This window comes from Giraffa tippelskirchi, chromosome 9 (genome assembly GCF_054371585.1).
Source record: "Giraffa tippelskirchi isolate mGirTip1 chromosome 9, T2T-mGirTip1v1.2.pri, whole genome shotgun sequence".
NCBI classification, from domain to species: domain Eukaryota; kingdom Metazoa; phylum Chordata; class Mammalia; order Artiodactyla; family Giraffidae; genus Giraffa; species Giraffa tippelskirchi.
In genome coordinates, this window is record NC_137283.1 from 152,471,964 (window position 1) to 152,495,551 (window position 23,588).

General features: G+C 41.1%; 1 protein-coding gene across 1 annotated transcript in view; it reads right to left on the bottom strand.

Annotated features, from left to right (window-relative positions):
- Positions 1-23,588, bottom strand: part of SYNE1 (spectrin repeat containing nuclear envelope protein 1) — a 471,658-nt gene that overhangs the window by 211,816 nt on the left and 236,254 nt on the right. Inside the window, exons 59-73 of the mRNA XM_081530296.1 lie at positions 21,823-21,966; positions 21,352-21,507; positions 19,682-19,846; positions 17,901-18,073; positions 16,454-16,607; positions 14,013-14,156; positions 12,865-13,029; positions 8,698-9,015; positions 7,650-7,805; positions 7,326-7,496; positions 6,315-6,641; positions 4,745-4,897; positions 4,274-4,441; positions 2,017-2,193; positions 314-460 (exon numbers count right to left, since the gene is read on the bottom strand). Coding sequence (XP_081386422.1) covers positions 314-460; positions 2,017-2,193; positions 4,274-4,441; positions 4,745-4,897; positions 6,315-6,641; positions 7,326-7,496; positions 7,650-7,805; positions 8,698-9,015; positions 12,865-13,029; positions 14,013-14,156; positions 16,454-16,607; positions 17,901-18,073; positions 19,682-19,846; positions 21,352-21,507; positions 21,823-21,966 — 2,718 coding nt within the window. The remainder of the gene's footprint in view (positions 1-313; positions 461-2,016; positions 2,194-4,273; positions 4,442-4,744; positions 4,898-6,314; positions 6,642-7,325; positions 7,497-7,649; positions 7,806-8,697; positions 9,016-12,864; positions 13,030-14,012; positions 14,157-16,453; positions 16,608-17,900; positions 18,074-19,681; positions 19,847-21,351; positions 21,508-21,822; positions 21,967-23,588) is intronic.

Consider the following 23,588-nt stretch of genomic DNA (forward strand, 5'->3'; position numbering starts at 1 on the left):
CTTCAGTCCTATAATCACTTAGGACATTAAGGCACAGAGAAATTCAAATTCAATGGTTTATCCATGGTGACCCTATTGAGTAGGTACTAGAAGCAATCTTTTGGCCACAGTGCCCATGGTCTATTTATTCTACCAGACTGATCCTCAGGTATGTGTTCATCTTCTTGGTTAGAATGTGAATTTGACTAGGATCAAGCTCAGACCTTATTTATATTTTGATATTCAGCACAATTTGCAATAACAAGTACTTAACATGTTTCCATCAAATGAATGAATCAAAATGTAATATAAATTTTCAGGAATCACAAAGTACCTGTTTGACAGCTTCTGCCCTGCTAAGAGGGGGATTCGCACCTGGCTTTAAATCTGGCTGAACTGCAGAAAGCCAGGCCTGGCACTGCTGAAGGGTGTCTTGTCGACTAACATGCTTCTGAAGTTCGTGTTCCAAACTCTGGTACACCTGAGACAGAACAATCATGCTGCAGTGGTGAGAGCTGTTTTATATCTCTGTAAAGATCACTAGAAGCAAATGAAACAAATCCACTGTAAATGGATCCCCCTTTGCCATGCTCCCTGACATCAGACGCACATCTATGGAGTTTGCATATGTACCAAAACGTTGCAAAGCACATGGGCCATGCCCCAGTTTCTAACTTCTCAACCCATGCGTTACAACGTTAACATCCTAATTATGGAAAGAGAAGGTGGGAAGGGTTAATGTAACAGTAGAAATGTGTTAGAATACACAGAATCTTTGAAGTAAATTGGTCAAACCTAAACCAAAAGTTTTTTCAGCTTCTCCCGAATGTATAAATATTGCCCTTTCTGTTTAAACGAGAAACTAAAAGTAACAATAAACTGCCAGTTTATGAAAACATAACCAATATCTCTCTACTGAAACGCTTCCTCTTTAGGGGTAGGGTAAACTGGAACTAAATTATAACACAGGGGAGGGAAGAGTTTGATGCCCTCACTTCATTCAGAAAAGCAATATTCCAGGACAACAATAATCCAGAATAATCCAAAATTATATATCCAGAAAAATCCAACATTTTCTAATGTGTCATTTTGATCAATAGTTCCTCGACCAGCCAAATGATTTTCCTTTTATCCATAAAGACATGTTGAGAAATTATTACATGTTTCCTTGAAACCAAGGTAAATATACCTATGATGGTTTTTTGAGCAGATGACTCATCAAAAAAAAAAAGGAAAGAAAAGAATATGAGGTTAGACTGACTTTTCTTTGGTTATTGAATTTTCCAAGTTTAGGGATCAACTAATATCCAGCATTTTTTAATTATCATAATGAACACAAATAATCTTCCCTGTGTCACTTATATTTTTCCAGTTCTTGACTCAATAGCCCAGCAACAAAAATACATGGACTTTTCTTAGTGTCATTTATAAATTCTAGAATAATAAAAAGTAAGCCACTAATTTTACTTAATTGCTGTTAAAAAAGGCAATTCTTATTTATCTTAGACTTAAATATATAACATTAATGATTCCATTTTATTGGAAGAATACCCACTGAAGCATACTTTGAGATTGGTGCTTGCTTCTTTTCTCAATTTCTATATGAATACACAAAATACTGAATTAGAGTAGAACCTGGGTTCAGTTCAGTTCAGTTCAGTTCAGTCACTCAGTCATGTCTGACTCTTTGCAACCTCATGGAAAATAAGTATTGTGAGACTTACAGAATAAACTTATTTTGGTGTTATAGAATTAATGGCAAATTAGAAGTATTGATGGTGTGTGAATAAAAACAAACACAATTAAATTTGTTTTTCAAAATCAATTCATGGAATAAAGGTATTGTGTAAAACCAAATGTCTGAAATTCACCACTTCATCACATTAATCAAATATATAATATGTTATTTCTGTGTACACATAGACTGGGGAATCTATCCAAAGGGTGAAGCATAAAAACTATTTTTAAAAAACCTCCAGCCTGCACAGCCTTTCTCCTTAATTCTTCATCATTCTAGAATGTTCCAGTGGTACTCACCCTCTGGGCTGTACTGCAGATGGCTGAGTAACTGTCCTTTGTGCCCTGCAGGTGAGCGTGTATATTTTGTTTAAGTTTCGCTTGAAGGTGATCTGCACATTGGCTGATCAAATTGTCCCCTTTAGTTTTAAGGTCGTTCAAACGGTCTTCAAAACCAGCAATTTCTTCCATCATTGCCTTCAGTAATGAAACAAATAACGCAGTTCTCATTATTCCATTTTTAGTCTTTAAATATTCTATTCACCAAACAGAAAGTTTAAGATCAATCATTTCACTGTTTAATATGCTTTTAAAAGAGTTTTGCAATTTGTCTTGGTATCAACACAATGAAATAAATGTCTTGGTGTCTTCATATCAACAAATGAAATAAAAAATATATACTTTCAGGGATCCTCCAATGAGAAGATTTAAGGAATTTAATGGATTAAGTTATATAGAATGATGAAGTAATCTTTAAGAGCGAATTCATAAGACTGACTTCAGTTAGAGATCTGCTCCATGGTAATATTCCCAGTAAAAAAGATGCCCTTACATTTTTTAACTCTATAAATTATAATTCTGGTATAAATTACATCTGTGTGTTGTGCTTAGTTGCTCAGTCGTGTCTGACTCTTTGCGACCCCATGGACTGCAGCCCGCTGGGCTCCTCTGTCCATGGGGATTCTCCAGGCAAGAATACTGGAGTGGGTTGCCATGCCCTCCTCCAGGGGCTTTTCCCAGCCCAGGGATCGAAACCAGTTCTCCAGCATTGCAGGAAGATTCTTTACTGTCTGAGCCACCAGGGAAGCCCTAATTTATATCTAAAATAGCCTAATTACAATTTAATTTAATTAACTAATGTCTAATTTATCTAATAATATGCTATCTGATTTATGTAATAGCTTAATGTCTAAACTATGTAAGATCTAATTTACATCTAATGTTTATGTTGATAAAAATAAAAATTACATTTACTGCTTAACATTTATTAAGCACCTACAGCCCAGGGACTGCATGAGCCCTGATAAGTATTTATTATTATTATTGTTTTACAGATGAGGAGACTGAAGCACAGAGAGATTATAAAATGTGTTCAAGGTAACACAAGTAGTAAATGGCAGAGCCCTGGCTTTGGACCCATCTCTGCCTGACTCCGGCTCATACACTATGCCTGCCTGTGTTCTCTAGTGAGTTTTCTCAGACATCACTTAGAAAGGGGGATCCAACTTCTTCAAATCAGGTTCTAACTTCCTTGTTGCAATACAGTGCTAGTGACTAGTGACACATTACAACACAAAGTTTCCTAGGCTGACACATCGATATCTAAGGGAAACCAAGGTCCTCTGGCAGCTCAGGGTCCACCACTTTTTTTCCCCCAGTGGTGCTGGGTTAACAGTTATTATACATGCTATATTGAAAAGAACCAATTTATCTTCAAGCTGGAATGGAACCACTACATCATGTGGTTACTGAGGCTGTTTACTCAGTGCCAAATAGACTATATCATGTTGTTACTTTTCTGTTCGCATTTGCTAAATAAAATTTTCTCCTACAGATCTTGAAACCTGGAAAGGTTTGAAACTGGTTTTCCTAAGACACAGTAGTAGATGTTGACCAGATTACAATCAAAATTCAGTTTCCCATTAAGCTTACCAAAATAGCTTCATAAAGTTGTGAGCATATATATCTGTCATTTGGCACATATGATTACTAAAAAATACATATTAATAAAGATATGAACATCACATATCAGCACCGTACTTGGTGGTCTACAAAAGACTTTCAGATACGTTATCTTCTGTGATGACCACAGTGGCTATGTAATGGGACTGATGTCATTATCATCCTTTACAGAGGAGAAAAAGGAGGCTCAGAGAGGCTAAGTCCCCCTAACTAGCAAGAAGCGACTTTGGCTAGAATTTAGACTCTTTGACTACTATTTCTGTATCCTACCTTTGGCTGTACTTTTCTAAAATAAAGATAATTTCTCTGATAAATTACTCTATATAGATTGTATTCTGCAATTAAAAAAGAAAAAAACTATTAGCTGGGAAAAATGCTACAATATGTTCAGAAGTTGAATGTCAGGATTCTGCTGTTGTCGAGTCACTTAAATATTAAATTGAACTGTTTTCAACTATCAGACATTCTTGGGACTCAGACCTGATTCTTTAAGTACAGTCATTATGATCCAGAATTACCCCTGCCCCCCAACACACACTCAGCTTGCCTGTCAAAGCCACCCTGTGTTCTTCAGCTCCTTAGAGATCAGGCCTACCTTGTGGCGGGCCAGTTGCTGCGTAATTGTCTCAAGGCTGCTTGTCTCCATGAGGTCGGGTGCCACCAGCCTTCCTGACATTTGCAGCAGCCACTTTTCCACTTCCTGGAGCTCACTGTTGTAATCTTCGTGGTCTCTGACTTTTGCCTCAAGACTGCAGACATGCTCCTGTGAAGCCAGGTGCTTGTTAGAAGTGACTTTCCAGCCAAAAATCTACTCAAAACTTAAAAATTTCTAAAATCCCAGGGCAACTCATAGAGCAGGTAGACTTACACACATCAGAAAGTTACTAGGGACAGAAAACACACACACACACACACACAGTTGCTACACCGTTTAAAAATGCCCACCTGAATGAAAAGGAAAAATCCTGACCCATACCAGTCCTAAATTTTCTGACAGATAAAATGGAGTCAAGACTCCCTTTGTGGCAAACACGACAGTTTTTCCGTACTGCTGATCTCTCCATACCTTTGCTGCACTGCAGAGATCCTGGTAATCGCTTTGAAGCTGATCGATTTTGTCCTTTAAAGTAACATCTTGCACCAGCTCCAAGAGGGCTTCGCCTTTCTCTCTCACTGATTTTACTGATGGTTCGTGGGACAGCACTGTTTGTTGAAGTGACTTGAATTACAAAGGAAAAAACAAGAGCCAGCTCATTCATGTGATCAAGGAGAATAGAGACATTTGCATTGCCATATATAAGATGATCTATCTCATACAAAGATCTGATATATATGTTATAAATCAATAAACATAAAACAATAAAGAGAAAATGACTTTTATGACTTTTCAGTACAGAGTAAAAGTAACACATCAAATAGCCCTCACACGTGCAGAGAGAAGTATAGAAAAGAATTGTATTTGGCTGAATTCAACATAATGCATATTTCTGGCTTCCACCTCACTCCTTCCAGCAGAGAAATAAATCTTAATGCTATATGAAGGGAGAGAGGTATTATCTTTTGATTTTGAATCGTGAAGTCAATTGCAGCTTGAGTTGGATGTGAGGTTTGGGAGACAAATTCCAGTTGCAACATTTCTGTGACAAGCTTAAAGTGCTATTTAAATACATCAAGAACTCAGGGAGAAGAAAAAAAGGAGAAGCAGTTGTGATTCTTATATTACACTTTCAAAGACACATTGTCAGGCTTGGCAGAAAAACCAAGGACAGGAATAGACATATTGGCTAGAGGAGGAAAAAGCTTCCACCAGGAAAAGCTTTGAGGTAAGACATCACACTGTAATTCTTAAAGACTATTGCTAAATAATTTGGATCAAATTTTAAAAGCAGACTATTCCATGTATAAGCTTTAATAATTGGTTCACAAATTTGAGCAGGTGGAATATTTATATCTGTAGCATGTATTGCAATATCTATATCACCATTTATTCTTTCAAAAATTAATTTCTAAAATGTTTTAGCTATACTTGGTTAATTAGAATTTATTTTCTTAGGAGTATGAAGTCTCATTTTGAATTTACCATAGATCTGCTTATAGGCTTTCTGTACCAAAAGATGAAGGAGAGACTCTAGATGAAACAGAGAAAATCTATAGGTGTTAGATCCTCACGCCAGGAAAGTTTATCTGAAGGATCCATGTACCTGGATCACACTGTCAGAATAGATCTCCATCTACTGATACAACCTTTGAATATCAGACAAACAGTACCTGAATGGAAAAACGTCTGATGTAGTATATGTGCTTTGTCACTTCAGTCATGTCCAACTCTTTGCGACCCTATGGACAGTAGCCCACCAGGCTCCTCTGTCCATGGGATTCTCCAGGCAAGAATACTAGAGTGGGTTGCCATGCCCTTCTCCAGGGGATCCTCCTGACCCAGGGATTGAACACATGTTGCTTATGTCTCCTGCATTGGCAGGCAGGTTCCTTATAAATCTGCATGCCCCCCACCAGTAGAACAGGCATGCTAGGGACATCTCCCAGCACCCACTAAGGGAGACACACAACAGAAATCATGTCCCTCCAGTTCAGTCCTACATGACCTCCTCACACATCTGTCAGTAACAACACATTACCTTGTATTTAGATAACTGAGCTTTTTTCTCATATAACTCCATTTTGGGTTCTTCAGGACCATGTAGGATATCTCGATATTCTGCTATCCACTGAGTTAGTGCTTTGTATTTATCCGAGAATTCCTTCGTCAAATGAAGGCCTTTCTCCAGGGTCATGTGCTCCTTCCGGACAGTGCTGGTCAGTTCCTTCAACCGCTCCACGTGGTCCTGGATCTCTTTTCTTAACGTCTCTGCCTCACCATCTTCCAAGTACTTAAGAGCCCTCTCTCCTTTCTCTCGGGCTGATTTGAGCAAACTCTGGCCTTTCTCCATGTCTTTAAGCAAACCCTGAGAAAGAATGGGAAGAAATGTAATACAAACAGACAAACAAATAAACAAATTCAAATTGGTTGGCATTATGTCCTTCCCTTTAAAGAAAAGCTTTGCAAGTCCCATTCTTGAGTTCACCAATTTCCCCTTACCATATGTTTTTGAAGTTTATAATCAGATTTGGCCCACCAGCAATCAGGATGGAAGATTATAATCAGATTTGAAGTTTATAATCAGATTTGGCCCACCAGCAAAGAGAAGCCTCTTTACTTCAATATAGGTCTTATTAAAGTCTTGATCAGTACATCATTTCCAAATCAGAGACTTACAGAAGAACTTGATGCTTTTCTCATCCTTAACAGAGCTCCTAGAGATCTGAGTTAAAACACGACTAATGCACAGTGTCATGAGTTCAAGATTTTTTCTTTCAATATTTAGTGTCAAACTGGAATTCAGTTAAGAATTTTGTGCACAGTCGTGTGCAAGTCATTGGGATGAGGTCACATCAGAAGTAAATGGAAGGCAATCTTTGGCTTAAAGAGATCTTAACTTGGAACTTAGAATGAAATAAGGAGCCAGGGATCACCAACCATACCGGGCAGGGATGAACACACATGCTCCCAGTTCTACGCAGGAGATGGGAACATCTCAGTGTAAGAAGACCGAACAGCTGGCAGACAAGTTTGATATTTGCATGCCTACCTCCAGCGTCTTCATTTTTTTCCCCATCATCGCTTTATCTACTTGATCAATTTTGGCAGCCACATTCTTGAAGTTTTTATGAGTAGAGCTGTACCAATCAGAATAGGAACTTAAGGATAACTCTGATTCCTCCAAACTCTGGATCTCTTCTTCCAGGAATTTTATTTGTTCCTTTGAAAGAAGAGACAACATGGGATGAGTGAATTATAGACCTGTGCCTGTGCCTTTCTTGATCAACATGTGTCTTCACCGGAAGTTAGTGAAAGGAAGAACATCTGGCGTGTAAAGTCTGCTGCCTACAATGAGCCAGGGTGGCCCGCTCACCAGCACTTGGAGGAGCAGCGCTTGGTATCTGGACGTCAGCTGCGTGGCCTGGCAGCCCATTCGGCTGCTCACGTGGCTCTCGTCCAGGATCTCCTGTGCTCTGGCTCCCACTTCCTCAACTTCATCTCTGTATGCGGTGATTTCTTCATGCCACTTCTGAAATGACACCGTGTAGGAGCGGAAAGTTCAATCTGAGGGATTCTTAAGTAAGACAAATATTTTGTTTAGTCCCTAAGTCCCTAAGTCGCGACCCCATGGGCCTGTAGCCTGCCAGGCTCCTCATGGAATTTTCCAGGCAAGAATACTGGAGTGGGTTGCCATTTCTTTCTCCAGGGATCTTCCCAACCGAGGGATTGAACCCATGTCTCCTGCATTGGCAGGCGGATTCTGTACCACTGAGTCACCTGAGAAGCCCTAAGACAAATATATATATATACATATCTTCTTACTAGAAAATGATTTCTATGAATGTTTAGAATATGTTTATTCTGTGATATAATTTTGAAAACACATCAAGTATAACCTTCATAAAAAATTATAATAACATTATAAAACTGCACACAAGTTTGAATGCTTTTCTGTCTGTATTACATATATTTTTATATCTTTTGTTGTACTTAGATAAATTTTAAAACAGATGAATAAGGAAAATGAATTCCAAAGGCCTAAGCATAATTTTGATTGTGTGCACTGAATTTGCATAAAAAATGTAGTACATTAGAGCAATTTCAAGACAGAACCATAAACTTAAATTATCGCAACACTAGCATTCATGTATCTTTACTAAGCAAGGTAATAAAGTGTGGGAAAAATATAAAATACTTCATTAAACTATATTCTATTATCAATAAATAGACTACCTTAGGATTCTAATAAATAATTTCTCATAGAGGAATGCTCCATTGTAATTTATATCAAGTTTCTTGCAAGTAGAAAGAGATTTTGCAAAATCTAAACCTTGGACCAAAATTTATTAAATAGTTGAAGAAACAAACTATGCAAGGCAACTGCTACTTTGACAAACATCAGGAATTCACACCAATAGTACCTTCATCTGATGTAACTGTATCTCCTTGGCAGCCCGGTTAGACTGACGTCCAGTTCTGAGATTCACTTTCTCCTCCATTGTTTTCAGCCACTCATCTACTTGCTGAAACTTTTGTTCCATCAGTCTCAATTTGTTGACCACATTGTTGAACTGAGTTCGGGTCTCCGACAGCCTCTGCTGGTAAGCCTGCCAGTCCTGCCGGAGGGACTCTAGAGCCCGGTCCTCTGTCTGTGGGATGCCTGATGGTATCACTTCCTCTCTGGTGTGCAGCGCTGAATTCAACAGGGCCTGCCCCTCCGCACAGCGAACCTGGAGCTCCTGCAGGGGAAAGGCGTGGCTGTCATACCTCGTTCACGTTTTATACCTGCACAGGTGATTATGTCTCACTCAAGCCAACTGCGCCCTCTTGAACTTCACGTTAGGAAAGAACAAGGTGACTCAGACAAAAATGTGTACCGAACACTGAACACTGTTTCCCAAGTCAGGAGAAGGATTCTGAAATGTTACCAGTTAAAACAGTCAAACTGCACACACCCCAACACACACACACACATAGTGAGAAGTATTTTTCTCAATCACATTAGAAACAACCTCTGAAACCTGGCTTTTTAGCTTGGAGGCAAAAGCACCAGTGATTCAAGGATTATTGTTTAGTCTAATAACCTAGGAGTTTTGTGGCCCCTAATCTGTTTAAAGAGCCTAAGTCTTCTTGCTTTGACATTGAATTTGATACTGAATGGGATCAGAGCTCCACTTTCGGCTGAGAAAAGAACAATAGACCTTCTTTCTGCTAAGGAGGGATTCTTTGTTGAAGCTGTTCTAGAGAATGTGATGGCTAAGAGAAGTTGGCCCTGGAGGGTACAGGGCATACAGACCTGAAGGTTGAATTATCACACCTGCCCATCAGTTGCATGCATGCATGCTAAGTCACTTCAGTGGCGTCTGACTCTTAGCCACCCCAGGGACTGCAGTCCCCCAGGCTCATCTGCCCTTGGGATTCTCCAGGCAAGAACACTAGAGTGGGCTCTAATGCCCTCTTTCAGGGGATCTTCCCAAGCCAGGGATGGAATTCGTGTCTCTTTTGTGTTCTGCATTGGCAGGAGGGTTCTTTACCACCACCAGCAGCCCCTGGGAAGCCCCCGCCCACCAGGTACTCCTAGGTACAAACACAGTCCCCTCCACCAACGCATAAGTCCCAGAAATGCACCCTAAAAATTCTGTATGAACCAAGTTTTTAAGAGCATCAACTATTTTTGATAGAAAAATCATACCCTTAAAGGTGTTGGCAAAACACTATATCCTGGTGTTACTTAATCTGATCATCTAAAGCTGAAAGCGGCCAAGTCAAATCCCACCAAGAGCGTTAAAAGTACCATCACATTTATTTAAAATACAGTATTATTTAAAAATTTTTAACACTAATGAAATTGCTGATATCTGACCACTTTTACCTACAGAAATGGCAATCTTCTATAGTTCAGACATTGGATACACTTTCCTCAGCTATGATATCACTACTAGAATGTTGTAATGTGAACATGTTGTAATTGGAAAAGAACAACAATTTATATGGTAAAATATTAATCAAAATAACCACAAACAGAAATTTTATTCCAAAATTTAAAAAAAAATTAAACCTAATTTTATAAAATCTCTTTTCTTAATTCAGGAGTTGACAAACTTTTTCTGTAAAGGGCTGGATAGTAAATATTTTAGGCTTTGTGGGCCATACAAACTCTGCTGCAGCTACTTAACTATGTAACTTTGCCATCTGTGGCACCAAAGTAGCCACAGATGCTAAGAGAATGTGATGAACAGATGAACAGGTATGCCTATATTTCAATAAAACTTTATTTAAAGAAAAGGTTCTGGGATACAGTGTACTGATCTGTGCCCTAGTTAATCTCAATATAGCACCCTTTCCCTATTTTATATCAGTTTTCACTATTCTACAAATCACTACTGTATTATATAAATTCTTATATATCCCATATTTCAAGGATTTATTCTGAGGGAGAAATATGGTTCAGTTTTGTTTTTTTTTTTAGTTCTAGTTTTTGGCTGTGCTATGCAGCACAGGGGATCTTAGTTCCTTGATCAGGGATCGAACCCATAGCCCCTGCAGTGGAAGCGTGGAGTCTTAACCACTGGACCACCAGGGAAGACCCCAAAGGTACTAGCTTAGAATCTGGTTTCAATGTTTTAAAAATCTATATGTTCTATGACCCAAAATTAAACTGTTGGTGAATACCAAAGGAGCCTGGTGGACTGTAGCCCGCCAGGCTCCTCTATCCATGGGATTCTCCAGGCAAGAATACTGGACTGGGTGGCTATTTCCTTCCCCAGGCGATCTTCCTGACCCAGGGACTGAACCCATGTCTCTTACGGCTCCTGCATTGGCAGGCAGGTTCTTTTTACCACTAGCGTCACCTGAGAAGCCCAAATACAAAATAATTTTAAACGTGGTCCACACTGCTGGCAGACCCCCAGATCACTAAGCCAGCTGTGGGGCATGGGGACCCTGAAGGAGTTCTGCTGTGCAGGTGGAATGTCACCCTCTCCACCACCAGTGTCGGCCTTTAGTGTCTCCCCTCCTTTTTAAAATTTGCGGTGACTCAAAATAAGACAGTGTCAATTAAGGATTAATACACAGTGAAATGAGAGATTGGAGTCCAGTTTTGGTTTGAGCCAGAATTAACGTTGACTGAAGTGAGATATTTTCTTCTGGAACAGGAGAAATACCTGCTGATGACAAGTGACTTCTTGGCCCAGTTCCTCCACAGATGTTTGGAAAGCTTGGTATTTGCTTGCCAAGAAAGTTTGCAGTGAATGCTGGGAGAGGTCATAGATAGAAAAGAAAGCCCATTTGGCTAAGATAAATTATAACAGCTAAACCTAAGAGACCTGGATATGCTACTATTAAAAATAAAATGGATGAGATCCTCAAAGAAGCTAATGAACTGTGAGCCTTCCAACTTCTACTATATATTTATTTCATGAACGGACTACTGTTCAAGTAAGAGTTTTCTCCCATCTCATTTAATCCTTCCTCAGAACAATGCTGTAGAGGAAAATGAGTCAGGGAAGCTCTTCTCTGCCCAAAGTCATCCAGGACCAGGTCTCACCATGAATCGGAGTCTGAACTTCCTAATCCCAACCCTGCACTCCTGCCATTATTCAATTCTCCCTGAGAGCCACTGAAATAGGCAGAAATGTTATATGTCAATGACCACCTCGGTCCTGCTTTTCCGCCTTGTTCGAGCAGTGGGGAGATTTTGCCCAGTCCTGAACCAATTCCAGTGAGGGCTGATAGTGGTCAGTAAGTTCTAACACGGAGCTGTCTTGTTGTCCTTTCTCTCCATTCTCTACTCTGTGTCTGGTCTCCCCTTCTTGGGAACCCCCTGATGGCTACCTATTGCTGCAGTAAGATTAGGGACTCTCTCTGATGCTCCCATAAGATCCCCAGTAATAGAGTCGTTCTATTATTGCCCTCATCACATTGTTTGTAATGATCCATCAATGGGTCTGAACTTCTTTAGAACGCAAGTTCTTTGAAGGCAGGAATAATATTTTAATTACCTTTACCTGCAGTAGCAATAAGTCAATGGATTAGGACCACTTTGCCCATGAGGTTTGCCATCTCGCCCTGAATCACAGACTGCTTGCCCGATACTGGTACTTTTCTTACCTCCTCGAATTCCTTCATCTAGGTCCCTGACTCTAGACCTGTATCCTCAGCCACGTGGGTGATTTGGGTTAAAACCAAAGGGCCTACGATGGCACCACCATCTTGAATTTGAGAAGTGTCACATGCTATTGACTCCTACAGCCGTGTCCCACATCTAATTCAACCCTTTAGGGAGCAACAGGCAGGTGGGCCTGTTAACACCATAAATTAGACCACTAGCCATTCCTATCAGAGGCCACCCTCATAGCTGGACACAGTCCTCAAGTCCCAGTACTGCTCAGTCTGAAATACCTACCAAATGATTTCGACTAGTGTACCCTACTGAGGTCCCAGAACACTCTAGATCAGACCTTACTAGGATGTCACTTAATATATATCAACTATTTATAGGCTTTAAGGTCATAGGGACTTCTCAATTAAAATAATGGTTCCATATTCAGAATGAAAAGTCCTTTGTTGTAGGATGAAGTAGACTTTACCTGAAGGTCCCGCAGTGCCGTCTCATGAGTGTGCGCATCACCTTCAAGAACTGAGTATCGGTCAAGCTTTTCTTGTTCTTTCTCCAGCCAAGCTTCAAATGCCTTCAAGTCTCTCTGATACTCTTGGTGCAGGCGAACTAGTTTTTCCGACTTGGTTACTGCTTCCTATTGTTAGCATTTAAGATGATTAAGATGGGAAAACATTACTGCATACAGTTTACATGGACTGTTAAGAATTCACTTTTGGAATGTTAGAAAATTTTAATCATTAAAATATGAATCGTTTTTTAGAAGAATAAAATGTCAAGATTTATGTAAAAAAAAATAACATAATTATCGTGAGTAAAAAGTGAAAGTGAAAGTCTCACAGTCATTTCTGACTCTTTGCTATCCCATGACTGTAGCCTGCCTGGCTCCTGTGTCCATGGAATTCTTCAGGCAACAGTACTGGCATGGGTTGCCATTTCCTTCACCAGGACATCTTCCTGACCAGGGGTTGAACCCGGGTCTCCTGCACTGCAGGCAGATTCTTTACCAACTGAGCCACTAGAGGGGGTCTTAAAGATCATTTCATTGAATTAACTTCTTGATCTCTGAATTCCTTATGAAATGTAAAATGGATATTCCAAAAACTAAATTAACTTTATTTGTCATAAAAATACATTTTTGCTAATGAAGAAAACTGAAATTTTCATATTATGCCTTGAGTGAGAATTTGAACTCACTGTAGATTTAATTTTCCATGTACTCTAGTAAAGAAGGCTGTGCTCTGAAAAGTTCTTTTTATTTTCTTTGTGAGATTTAAGCAAAGAATGATAAATATTATTGGCGATTGTTGCCTGCTTTATAAAATTTTCATCACTAGACACATGAAGATATTCCCCCCAATTTTTTTTCAATAGGTTCATTTGGAGGACTTTTTAGTTGAGACTATTTTCCTCCAATAACTTTCATGTCCTAACAATAGTTGAGGGTTTTTGTTTGCTTTGTCAGTAGGGTACTCCAAGAATTAAAATTCATTTTGCTTTTTTTTTTGTCCTATTTGCTTTCACAAGCCTGTCATTCCCCCAAACCAATGAGTCTTTAAATAAGCACAGCTCCAAACACCCCTCGTTCAGTGGATCTGCATGGAACATGGTGTGCCGTACCTTGGTCCGCTCTCTGATGGCTCCATATCGTTCCTGCAGGTCCTGGAATTCTAACTGGGTGACATAGTGCTCCGTCATGCCAGCCCCTTTGACTTCAATGGTCTCCAGTAAGCTGCCGTGACTCAGCACTTCCTCGTTTAATAACTAGAGAATATTTTTTTTTAAAAATAAAGGAGTTACTGCATATATCATCATATCGATGTTAACTGGTAAAATTAGGATATGTTAACTGCATAGCTGACAAGTGATCTCAGGTTATCTATCTGTCAGTCTACACTCTATCCACCATCTATCTCTATATAGATATATGAATGGTGTGTGTATTTGATATCTGGCCCAGAACTTTATCTGAGATCCTGATTCCAGTGGACTTGGAAATCTTAAATTTAATTTGCCCAAAAATGGGCTTCTGAGCACTACTCCATTCTCATCCATTCCCAGCCACCACCAAACCTCCTTCCCCTAGGTCTTTTTGTCACACAGTAAATGCTACCATTCTCACCAGCTGGTCACTTCAGAACACTGGAGTCACACTTTGTCCCTCCATCCATGATGAGATCCTGTTAGTTCTGTCTCTTCACTGTACCCTGACATGTGTCCTCCTGTCTCCTGCAAGCCCGCTAGCCCCTGCTGCTATCATCTTTTCCCAGGACTTTTGTAACATCCTGCTAAGCAGATTCCCTGCCCCCAGTTCCTGCACTGTTCCTTTGTCCACCTTCCACACAGCAGCTTGAGTGATAAAAGGCTTTAGGATTCTAAAGGGGATCGTTTTGCTCTCCAGTTCAAAACATTGATTATCTTCCCCAGGCTGTGGGGATCAAGTGTGAAATCCACAGGCTTGGATCCTCGTAACAGTGTGAAATCTGGTCCCTGCCACCTCTACCATGTCACCGGCAACATCCACCCATTGTCTCTGCTCCAGCAACAGCCAGCCTTTCTTACAGTTCCTTTTCATCCAACCCAGGTTCTTTCCTCCCCAGGGACTATGGACATGTGGATTATCCCATCTGAAATCCTCCTTTCCCACCTCCTCCCCAACCTGATTTCTCTGCACTGAATTCCTGAGGGCATCATCTCCGTCTCCTCTTTTAAGAGGCCTTTCCTGTCCCTCCCCACCCCTGACTCCTTGATGTCCTTATCAACCCAATCCCAATGATTCTCTCCCATCACACGCAGTGTTTTCTTCATATCACTCATCACCAGTTATAATCATTTACTTATTCAATCATTCTCGAATGAGTCCATGTGCAATCTCTAGAGTGAAACCTTGGTCTGTTTTATTTACCTAGAATCAAGCACAATGCCTCCATGTAGCAAGTTCTCCATAAGTATTTGTTGACTAGATGAATAATGTAATAAATTAAGTAATCATGATAATAATACTATGAAGTCAATAATTATAATTATATGACTTTTCAGATGCAAACAGCAGACCCAGAAATGTTAAGTGGCTTGGCATAGGTCATGCAAGACCATTTAGTTATTCAGCTAACTTTTACTCAGCATTTGTTCTGTGTCCGAGAGCCACGTGCATAGGATAAGAAGAAAATTGAGCAACTTTATTCACTGAGAGAGAGAGCAATATAAGTATAGAGTCTATAAAATTCATCAAGAGATGAGAATGACAGAGAACAGAACTAATTAAGCCTCCTGCGGTGGTGGTTCAGAGCAAAGATGGTGGCTTCTGAACTAATTCAGAAAGGTAAGTACAAAGTTGCCAGGTACAAGGGTAGGGCTAAGGTATTCTATGAAAAGGGGAAGATGTGACAGAAAAGAATTTTTATTTCCTAAGGATGAACAGGCTAAAGATATAAAAAGTTATCTGTAGTCATTGTCTAGTCGCTAAGTCATGTCTGACTCTTTTGCGATGGAATGGAGTGTAGGTCACCAGGGTCCTCTGTCCATGGGATTTTCCAAGCAAGAATACTGGAGTGGGTTGCCATTTCCTTCTCCAGGGGATCTTCCTGACCCAGGGATCGAATACACATCTCCTGCATTGGCAAGTGGATTCTTCACCACTGGGTCACTAGGAAAGCCTGATTAAAACATACTACAAGGTGCCAAACTTTAAATATTTCATAAAACATAGGTCTATGAAGTTTTCCTGGAAAGGGGCATTTTTACTCACTAAGAAAAGCCACAAACAAAAGTTTGTTTAAGAAGCCATTAGAAATTACAGTAAACTCCCCCAACAGAGTTCACCTATGTGGACGGCCCTAGCCTATAGACGGGCATGTTTTTGTATGTGCTTAGTTGCTCAGTCGTGTCTGACTCTTGGCGACTCCATGGACTGTAGCCCGCCAGGGACCTCTGTCCATGGGGATTCTCCAGGCAAGAATACCGGAGTGGGGGGCCATTTCCTTCTCCAGAATGTCTTTGTATAACCGTGGCAATTCTGAAGCACAGGCAGAGGACAAATCGAATGTGAAACCCAGCCCCACCTTGGCCTTCCCGAGAGCTGCTGTTTTCTCCCTCAGTTCCGCGTGCTGCCTCTCAGACTCGTTCAGGCTGGCCTCCACGCCGTCCATCCAACTGGAAAACTGTCGAACATCATCCTGGTAACTTGTCCACTTAGAAAGAGCTCCTTCCAGTTGACTGAAAGGTAATTGAAAGGACAGTAATCTACACCGAGAAGCCGTCTACATGCAGCCTGTCTGATCTCTATCACCGTGTCTGCTCTGTCCACTTTCCTGGCAGAAAGCCCATAGATCAGGTCAAGGCAGGCTTGAGCGGGTCTGAATGGTCACAGCTTATCAAATCCAAGCCTGGGTCTCTGGAATGCACAACTCTGAGAAGAAAAGGATGGCGAAGTCCAGGCTGACAGGGGGAGAAGTGGGACAGGGTATAAAACCTGGAGTCAGTAACCAAGTCACGTGAGACACTGGAAGAGGTTTGAAGGCAAAAGGAGAGATGTCCCGAGCAAGGCTTTTCTTGAGCCAAGACTCAAGGCAATAAGAGTATCAATATTTAACTCCACCAGAGGAGAGAAACAAAAAAGGAATAAAAGACAGGAAACTGACCCATGGCAGTTTGTTTACAAACATTCCAGCTTCACCCCTCCCCCTCTTTGCTCTCTACAGGTAATTTCCAGAGATGCTCTGTCAACACTGGCTCCCAGCAGTGCCTTTCGGGGTCGGGGGGGGGTAAATTCCAGCCCCCACCCTTTACCAGCTGTCCTGTCTTCCTCATGGCTCCTTCCCTCCACCCACTGGTGTGTTCTGGGGCTACTTCCCAAGTAAACGATCTAGTTTTAACTAACACATCTTCACATGATTAAACATTTATTTATCCTGTGGTTTTTAAAGCAGTGAACACCAACATGAAGAAACGTAGTTAATTACGTAAAAACACAGACACAGTACTGTGCTGCTGCTACTGCTGCTAAGTCGCTTCAGTCGTGTCCGACTCTGTGCAACCCCATAGACGGTAGCCCACCAGGCTCCCCCATCCCTGGGATTCTCCAGGCAAGAACACTGGAGTGGGTTGCCATTTCCTTCTCCAGCGCATGAAAGTGAAAAGTGAAAGTGAAGTCACTCAGTCGTGTCCGACTCTGAGCAACCCCATGAACTGCAGCCTACCAGGCTCCTCCGTCCATGGGATTTTCCAGGCAAGAGTACTGGAGTGGGCTGCCATTGCCTTCTCCGCACAGTACTGTAGGTCAACGTAAATGTTAAGGTTGCACCTGCCAGTTTCTTTTCTTCCAAGAAGAAAAAAGAAAAGAAAGGAAGGAGGGAACGAAGGAAGGAAGGAGGCAAAAAATAAGGGAGCAGGGCAATAGAGAGAGCGAAAGAGACACAGAGAGGACGGGGAGACCCTGGACAGTGTGTTACTGAGCCAGTCTATAGACTTTCAGCAATGACTTGGCAGTAGCCCTTCAGCTTCACTAACCTTTTACAACGAATTGCTGCAGACAAAAGGGACGCCCACATATCCTTCACACTCGCCAGCTGCTGCTGAATGGCAGGGATGCCTTCCGGGGAGGTGTTCTGAAGGACAGACTCCCCTCTGGTCACTATCATCTTCATCTGGATCTCTTTTTCCTGTTTCACTGATAACAGAGCCTGTAAAAGCCCATACAGAGGTCATTTGTCATCTGTATGTTTAACATCGCTAGCTTTAAATATTTCAGAGTCCCTCTGGATAGCAGATGACCAGTAGTTGTGTTGAGCTCTGGATCTCTTGGGCTGATCAGAAGGAGGCCAGGAGAGTCACTGGCTGATGGTATCAGGAGCCAATAACCAGTGACCAGTCACCCACTGGTCTCCAAGTGGCCTTGGCCTTTCAGATCTTTATTATTCTCTGAGTGAATAATCCCTGATTTCCACTGAAGTTTAAGGTCACTGTTTTTTAATAAGAGAAAAGTAGACAACAATAGGATTTCTAAATTCTCAAAGGTCACAGGATGAAGAGCTCTATAAATGTTAAGGTCTCTCGTACAACAAACCAAAAGAAATAGATTAATTCATAGTCTATATCGGTTTGTACATTTCAAGTTCTTCACAAGAACTATTCTTTTTCTATATAAGAAAGATGCTTGAATTCAAAGTTATAAAATGGGTGTTTATCACCTAAAAGGTAAAGCTTCATCTCTCTCCCTCATATGGAGCTTTCCCGTCTCTGCAGATTCAGTTTCAGCCACTCCTGGCCATCAGCTTCTGCCGCAGCAGAAAGGAAGTGCTAGCAGCGACTCACACACCACACCACTGGCTTTCTTCAGCTTTTGCTCATTGGGTTCCATCCTCAAGTCTCAAGTTTTCTGAGAAACCTGCTCCAACTCAACACCACCTGTCCTTGCCCAGCTCCGTTCCTCTGTGCCCACAGCTCCATCAGCACGCCCCATCTGCTATTCCTGTCTCCTGTGCCTCAGCCTCCAGCCTCAGACTATAAAGTCCTGAGGACAATGACCATACTTTATTCATTTTTCAATCCTTGGTATCAAGACAGAGTGCCAGTCTCCTAGAAGACACTCAAGTGTATAAATGACAGGTGAATGAATGTGGAATGATTGCCTTACCACAAATGTAAACTCATGTTGAATGAATTTCTTATGATGGGAGAAGAATGGACTAACCGACACAACCAGGCAAGTGAGTTGAACAAGATGAGAGATGTTTCTGCTTGATAAAATGTTTCATCGAAGTAGTTTTCCAAAAGAGATGTTTCTGATATCATTTGAAACTAGCCTATTCACTGGCTATATCAAGTAAGTAACCACCTTTGGGTTATGTGTTTTTTTGTAAAGTATTGATGGGTGAGTGTATCTGGGCTCAAATGATTTGGGAATGCTTAGGCAAGGCCTCCCTGTATCAACAGGATCGAATCAGCAGAGTACTTTTGGATTTCTTTTTTTCTTTTTAATATTTTATTATGTATTCATTTATTTGGCTGCATAGAGTCTCACTTGTGGCACGCAGACTCTTTCATTACAGCACACAGACTCTCCAGTTGTGGTGTGCAGGCTTTTGGAGGCTCTGTGGCATGTGGAATCTTAGTTCCCCGATTAGGAATCCAACCAGTGTCCTCTGCATTGCAAAGCAGATTACTAACCACTGGCCCACCAGGGAAGTCCCCATTCTTGGGTTTCTTATCACACCAGGCAGATGGAGACTTAAGAAATTTTGAGAAAAACAAATTCTGTAAATCAGAGACATTTCTTGTAAAAGACACACCTCAAGCTTGAGCATCCTGCTGTCCAGCACACTCTTGTCAGAGGTCGGGTGGCAGTAAGAGTCCAGCATGTGGACCGTATCCGTCATCCAGTCCTGCAGGTCTTTAATTCCCAGGGAGAACTGATTGTGTTCCGCAACAATCCTATCCAGTCTTGACACTTTCTCCTAGAAATGACAGAGACCATCATCCAGCTGTCCCTTCCCTAGAGGTTTCACAGCCTACAGCTACGCAGACTGTAAAGCTAACCCTTGGTCTAAATAACTGTGATCAGCCATAGGTTCATACTCTGCACAGATACGATAAAGGCTGTGTTAATCTGTGAGGTGGGAAATAGCTTTCTAAAGAGTAAACATATGAGAATAATTGGGTCAAGAAGCAGAAAGATTACAATGACAATTTACTGCCCCTCAACTTACTTACTATTCTTCTTTATGACAACTGGGGATACTTTTCAGAAATTTCATTAATTTATTCCTCACACCTTGTCTGGGAAACCCACTGAAGTAGTTTCTGCTTTCAGATCATCATATTTGGCCCCACATACCCACATGACCTACATGATAGCCAATTCTAAAAAAAAACAGTTATCTGAGATTTTGTAATACCCCTAAATTGGGACCATAAATGTGGTTTTATTTATTAATTAAAGCTAACATCCAACACAATGAAGATGTTATGAGTATAACTTTCAGCACATAAAGCATTTGAACATCTGTTGATTTTTTTGGTACCTAAATAAATACAAAGAAATAGAAAGATGGTCTTAATTTATTCTAGATTATCTGAATTTATGCCAGATTTTCTAAAAACAAAAAAAGTAACAAAAATAGGTGTAAACATAGTCTCTTCACTCCCAGGCTAATACTATATGACTGTCTCAATGATGTTTTATTGGGGATGCAAACAGCAGGCCAGGAGTAAGCCCACACTCAAACAGGTGAATCCAAGTTCCAGCAGGTTCCCTACATTTCAGATCTGAATTGCAAAAGAGAAATATAGAGAACAGATGTCACATGGCCATAAAACTCAAGGTGGTCTGGCCCTCCGCAATTCAGGATGGGTCTGCTGAATGCTCTAAGTGAGGTCACTGTGGGATCCCATTTACTTTTTTTCTAAGTTGTTAGAAAAGAGCTTTTGTCCGTGATGAGAATCATTGCCAATTTTGAGCTCTGCTCCAGAATCTGAACTGAAACCTCAATCAATGCATTTTTGATGACTATGTAATAAATATAAAGAATTGAGACAAATAAAAAAAAAATACTATCCTTAAAACTCATTCTACTCATTCTTGTTGAGTCCACTAAAATTTAAAAACTGCTTTGGATTTCTGTTTTTTTGAAAGTAATTTAATCTGTGTATCTTTAGACCCAGTACTCTGAAGTCTGCCTTCTGTTTATGCTTGGGTCTTCAAAATAAGAGCTCTGGGGAACCATTTCAGGATTAAAGGGAATGTTTGGTGTAACCATAGAGACGGGAAGTCTCTTGGATGTTTGAAACCTCCCTCGCTGTTTTCAGACAAGCACGTTGAGATGACGCAGCACACGTTTGGCCGGGGTTGCAAGGCTAGGAAGAGCGCTTACGCGCCTCAGCCCTGCCCCCAGGGCTCCCGGGCCCCAGCTCTGCCACCAGGACGCACACTCACACACAGCACGCACGTGGCAGGCGTTACCTTTGTTACATTGCTTAGCGCTAGATACTGAGAAGACAGCTGCGACACCCGGTGCATAAAGCTCCTGCTGGCCGCCTGGCCCTCCCACAGCTGCTGAGCTTTCTCTTTCAGCCTGTGGAGCTGAGGCTCGTAGCAGTTTATTTCCTCAAGGACAGACTGAAAAGCACAAGCAAGTCACTATTAAGAGGCTGGGGAAGAGCACACTGCAGACAAAGCTTTGGCCCCAAGACCGCGGAAACAAACACCGGAGAGTAACAGACGTGGTCCAAAGGCGTTATTATTTCCAAGCTCCACACAGTGTAGGGCTCCAGGACGGGACAAATTACACCTCAAAGGAAAGCAGGAGCTCTGAACTCAGGAAAGGGTGCACCCTATCTCAAGACAGCATCATCTAACTCCAGGGTGCCCCCAGGCCTCTGATCTGAATGTGCGGTAGCTGAAGGAGGGTCAGACCTGCCAGGAACTCATCACCTGCAGCTTCTGCTGTTCTCGTCTCTTGGCTGGCAGATCATACAGGCGATTGCTGCTTTCATGCACCATCTTCTCGGTCTTACTCAGCCAGTCCTGTACAGGCTCAGCACTTACTTCAAAGTCCTTCATTTGGATCTTTAGATTCTATGTGGTTTTAGATAGTGTTAGGGATGGAAAAAAAAAGTTAATAGTAAGTCTAGAGTCTTTTAATTTCCTCATCCATAAAATAGAAATATGGTTATGAAGACTAAATGCATTAATACATGCTAAGCGTGCACCTACAACAGCACCTGATAAATGTTCACCTTCACTGTTTTGGCAGCTCTAGCCTCTCTCTTGAACTTCACACTCATGCCCGCTACTATTTTCCTGGCCATTACCCACTGGTTATCTTGCAGGCCCATTGAATTGAACATATATTAAATTGAATGAATTTTTTTATCTCTTCCCAAACCACTTTTTCTACCATATTCAAGACTCCCCTAATGGCATCATCATTCAAGCTATCTTCCAAATGAGAAGCTAAAGAATTAAACTTAACTTTTCCTTCCTCGAGCCCCTTGTTAAATCAGTTATCAAATCCTGCCATGTTTTCTCTTAGAGAGAAATCCCTCATCCATTATTATTTCTTTAATTCAGGCCCTTATCTCTCTCATTTTGAAAAGGTTTCTCTGGTCTTCCAGCTACTTACTATTTACCATTCTGGTCTACACTATGGCCAGATAGTTGAGATGTTTGTCTCTGAAAGACCAATAGATTCTTCATTCAGCTCTTTTCAGTCTTAGAATTAAGCCCTAGTGTCTTAAAGCATTCATTGTATGTAATGAACTAATGTCTCTTCTATGCATCTAGAATGGTATGGGTTATGTTGCATCCTTGGGAAAATTGAGTACCAGAAAAACATCTATTTCTGCTTTATTGACTATGCCAAAGCCTTTGATTGTGTGGATCACAATAAACTGGAAAATTCTGAAAGAGATGGGAATACCAGACCACCTGACCTGTCTCTTGAGAAACCTGTATGCAGGACAGGAAGCAACAGTTAGAACTGGACATGGAACAACAGACTGGTTCCAAATAGGAAAAGGAGTACGTCAAGGCTGTATATTGTCACCCTGCTTATTTAAATTCTATGCAGAGTACATCATGAGAAACGCTGGGCTGGAGGAATCACAAGCTGGAATCAAGATTGCCGGAAGAAATATCAATAACCTCAGATATGCAGATGACACCACCCTATGGCAGAAAGTGAAGAAGAACTAAAGAGCCTCTTGATGAAAGTGAAAGAGGAGAGTGAAAAAGTTGGCTTAAAGCTCAACATTTAGAAAACTAAGATCATGGCATCCGGTCCCATCACTTCATGGGAAATAGATGGGGGAACAGTGAAAACAGTGTCAGACTTTATTTTTTTGGGCTCCAAAATCACTGCAGATGGTGACTGCAGCCATGAAATTAAAAGACGTTTACTCCTTGGAAGGAAAGTTATGACCAACCTAGATAGCATATTTAAAAGCAGAGACATTACTCTGCCAACAAAGGTCCGTCTAGTCAAGGCTATGGTTTTTCCAGTGATAATGTATGGATGTGAGAGTTGGACTATCAAGAAAGCTGAGCGCCGCAGAATTGATGCTTTTGAACTGTGGTGTTGGAGAAGACTCTTGAGAGTCCCTTGGACTGCAAGGAGATCCAACCAGTCCATCCTAAAGGAGATCAGTCCTGGGTGTTCATTGGAAGGACTGATGTTGAAGCTGAAACTCCAATCCTTT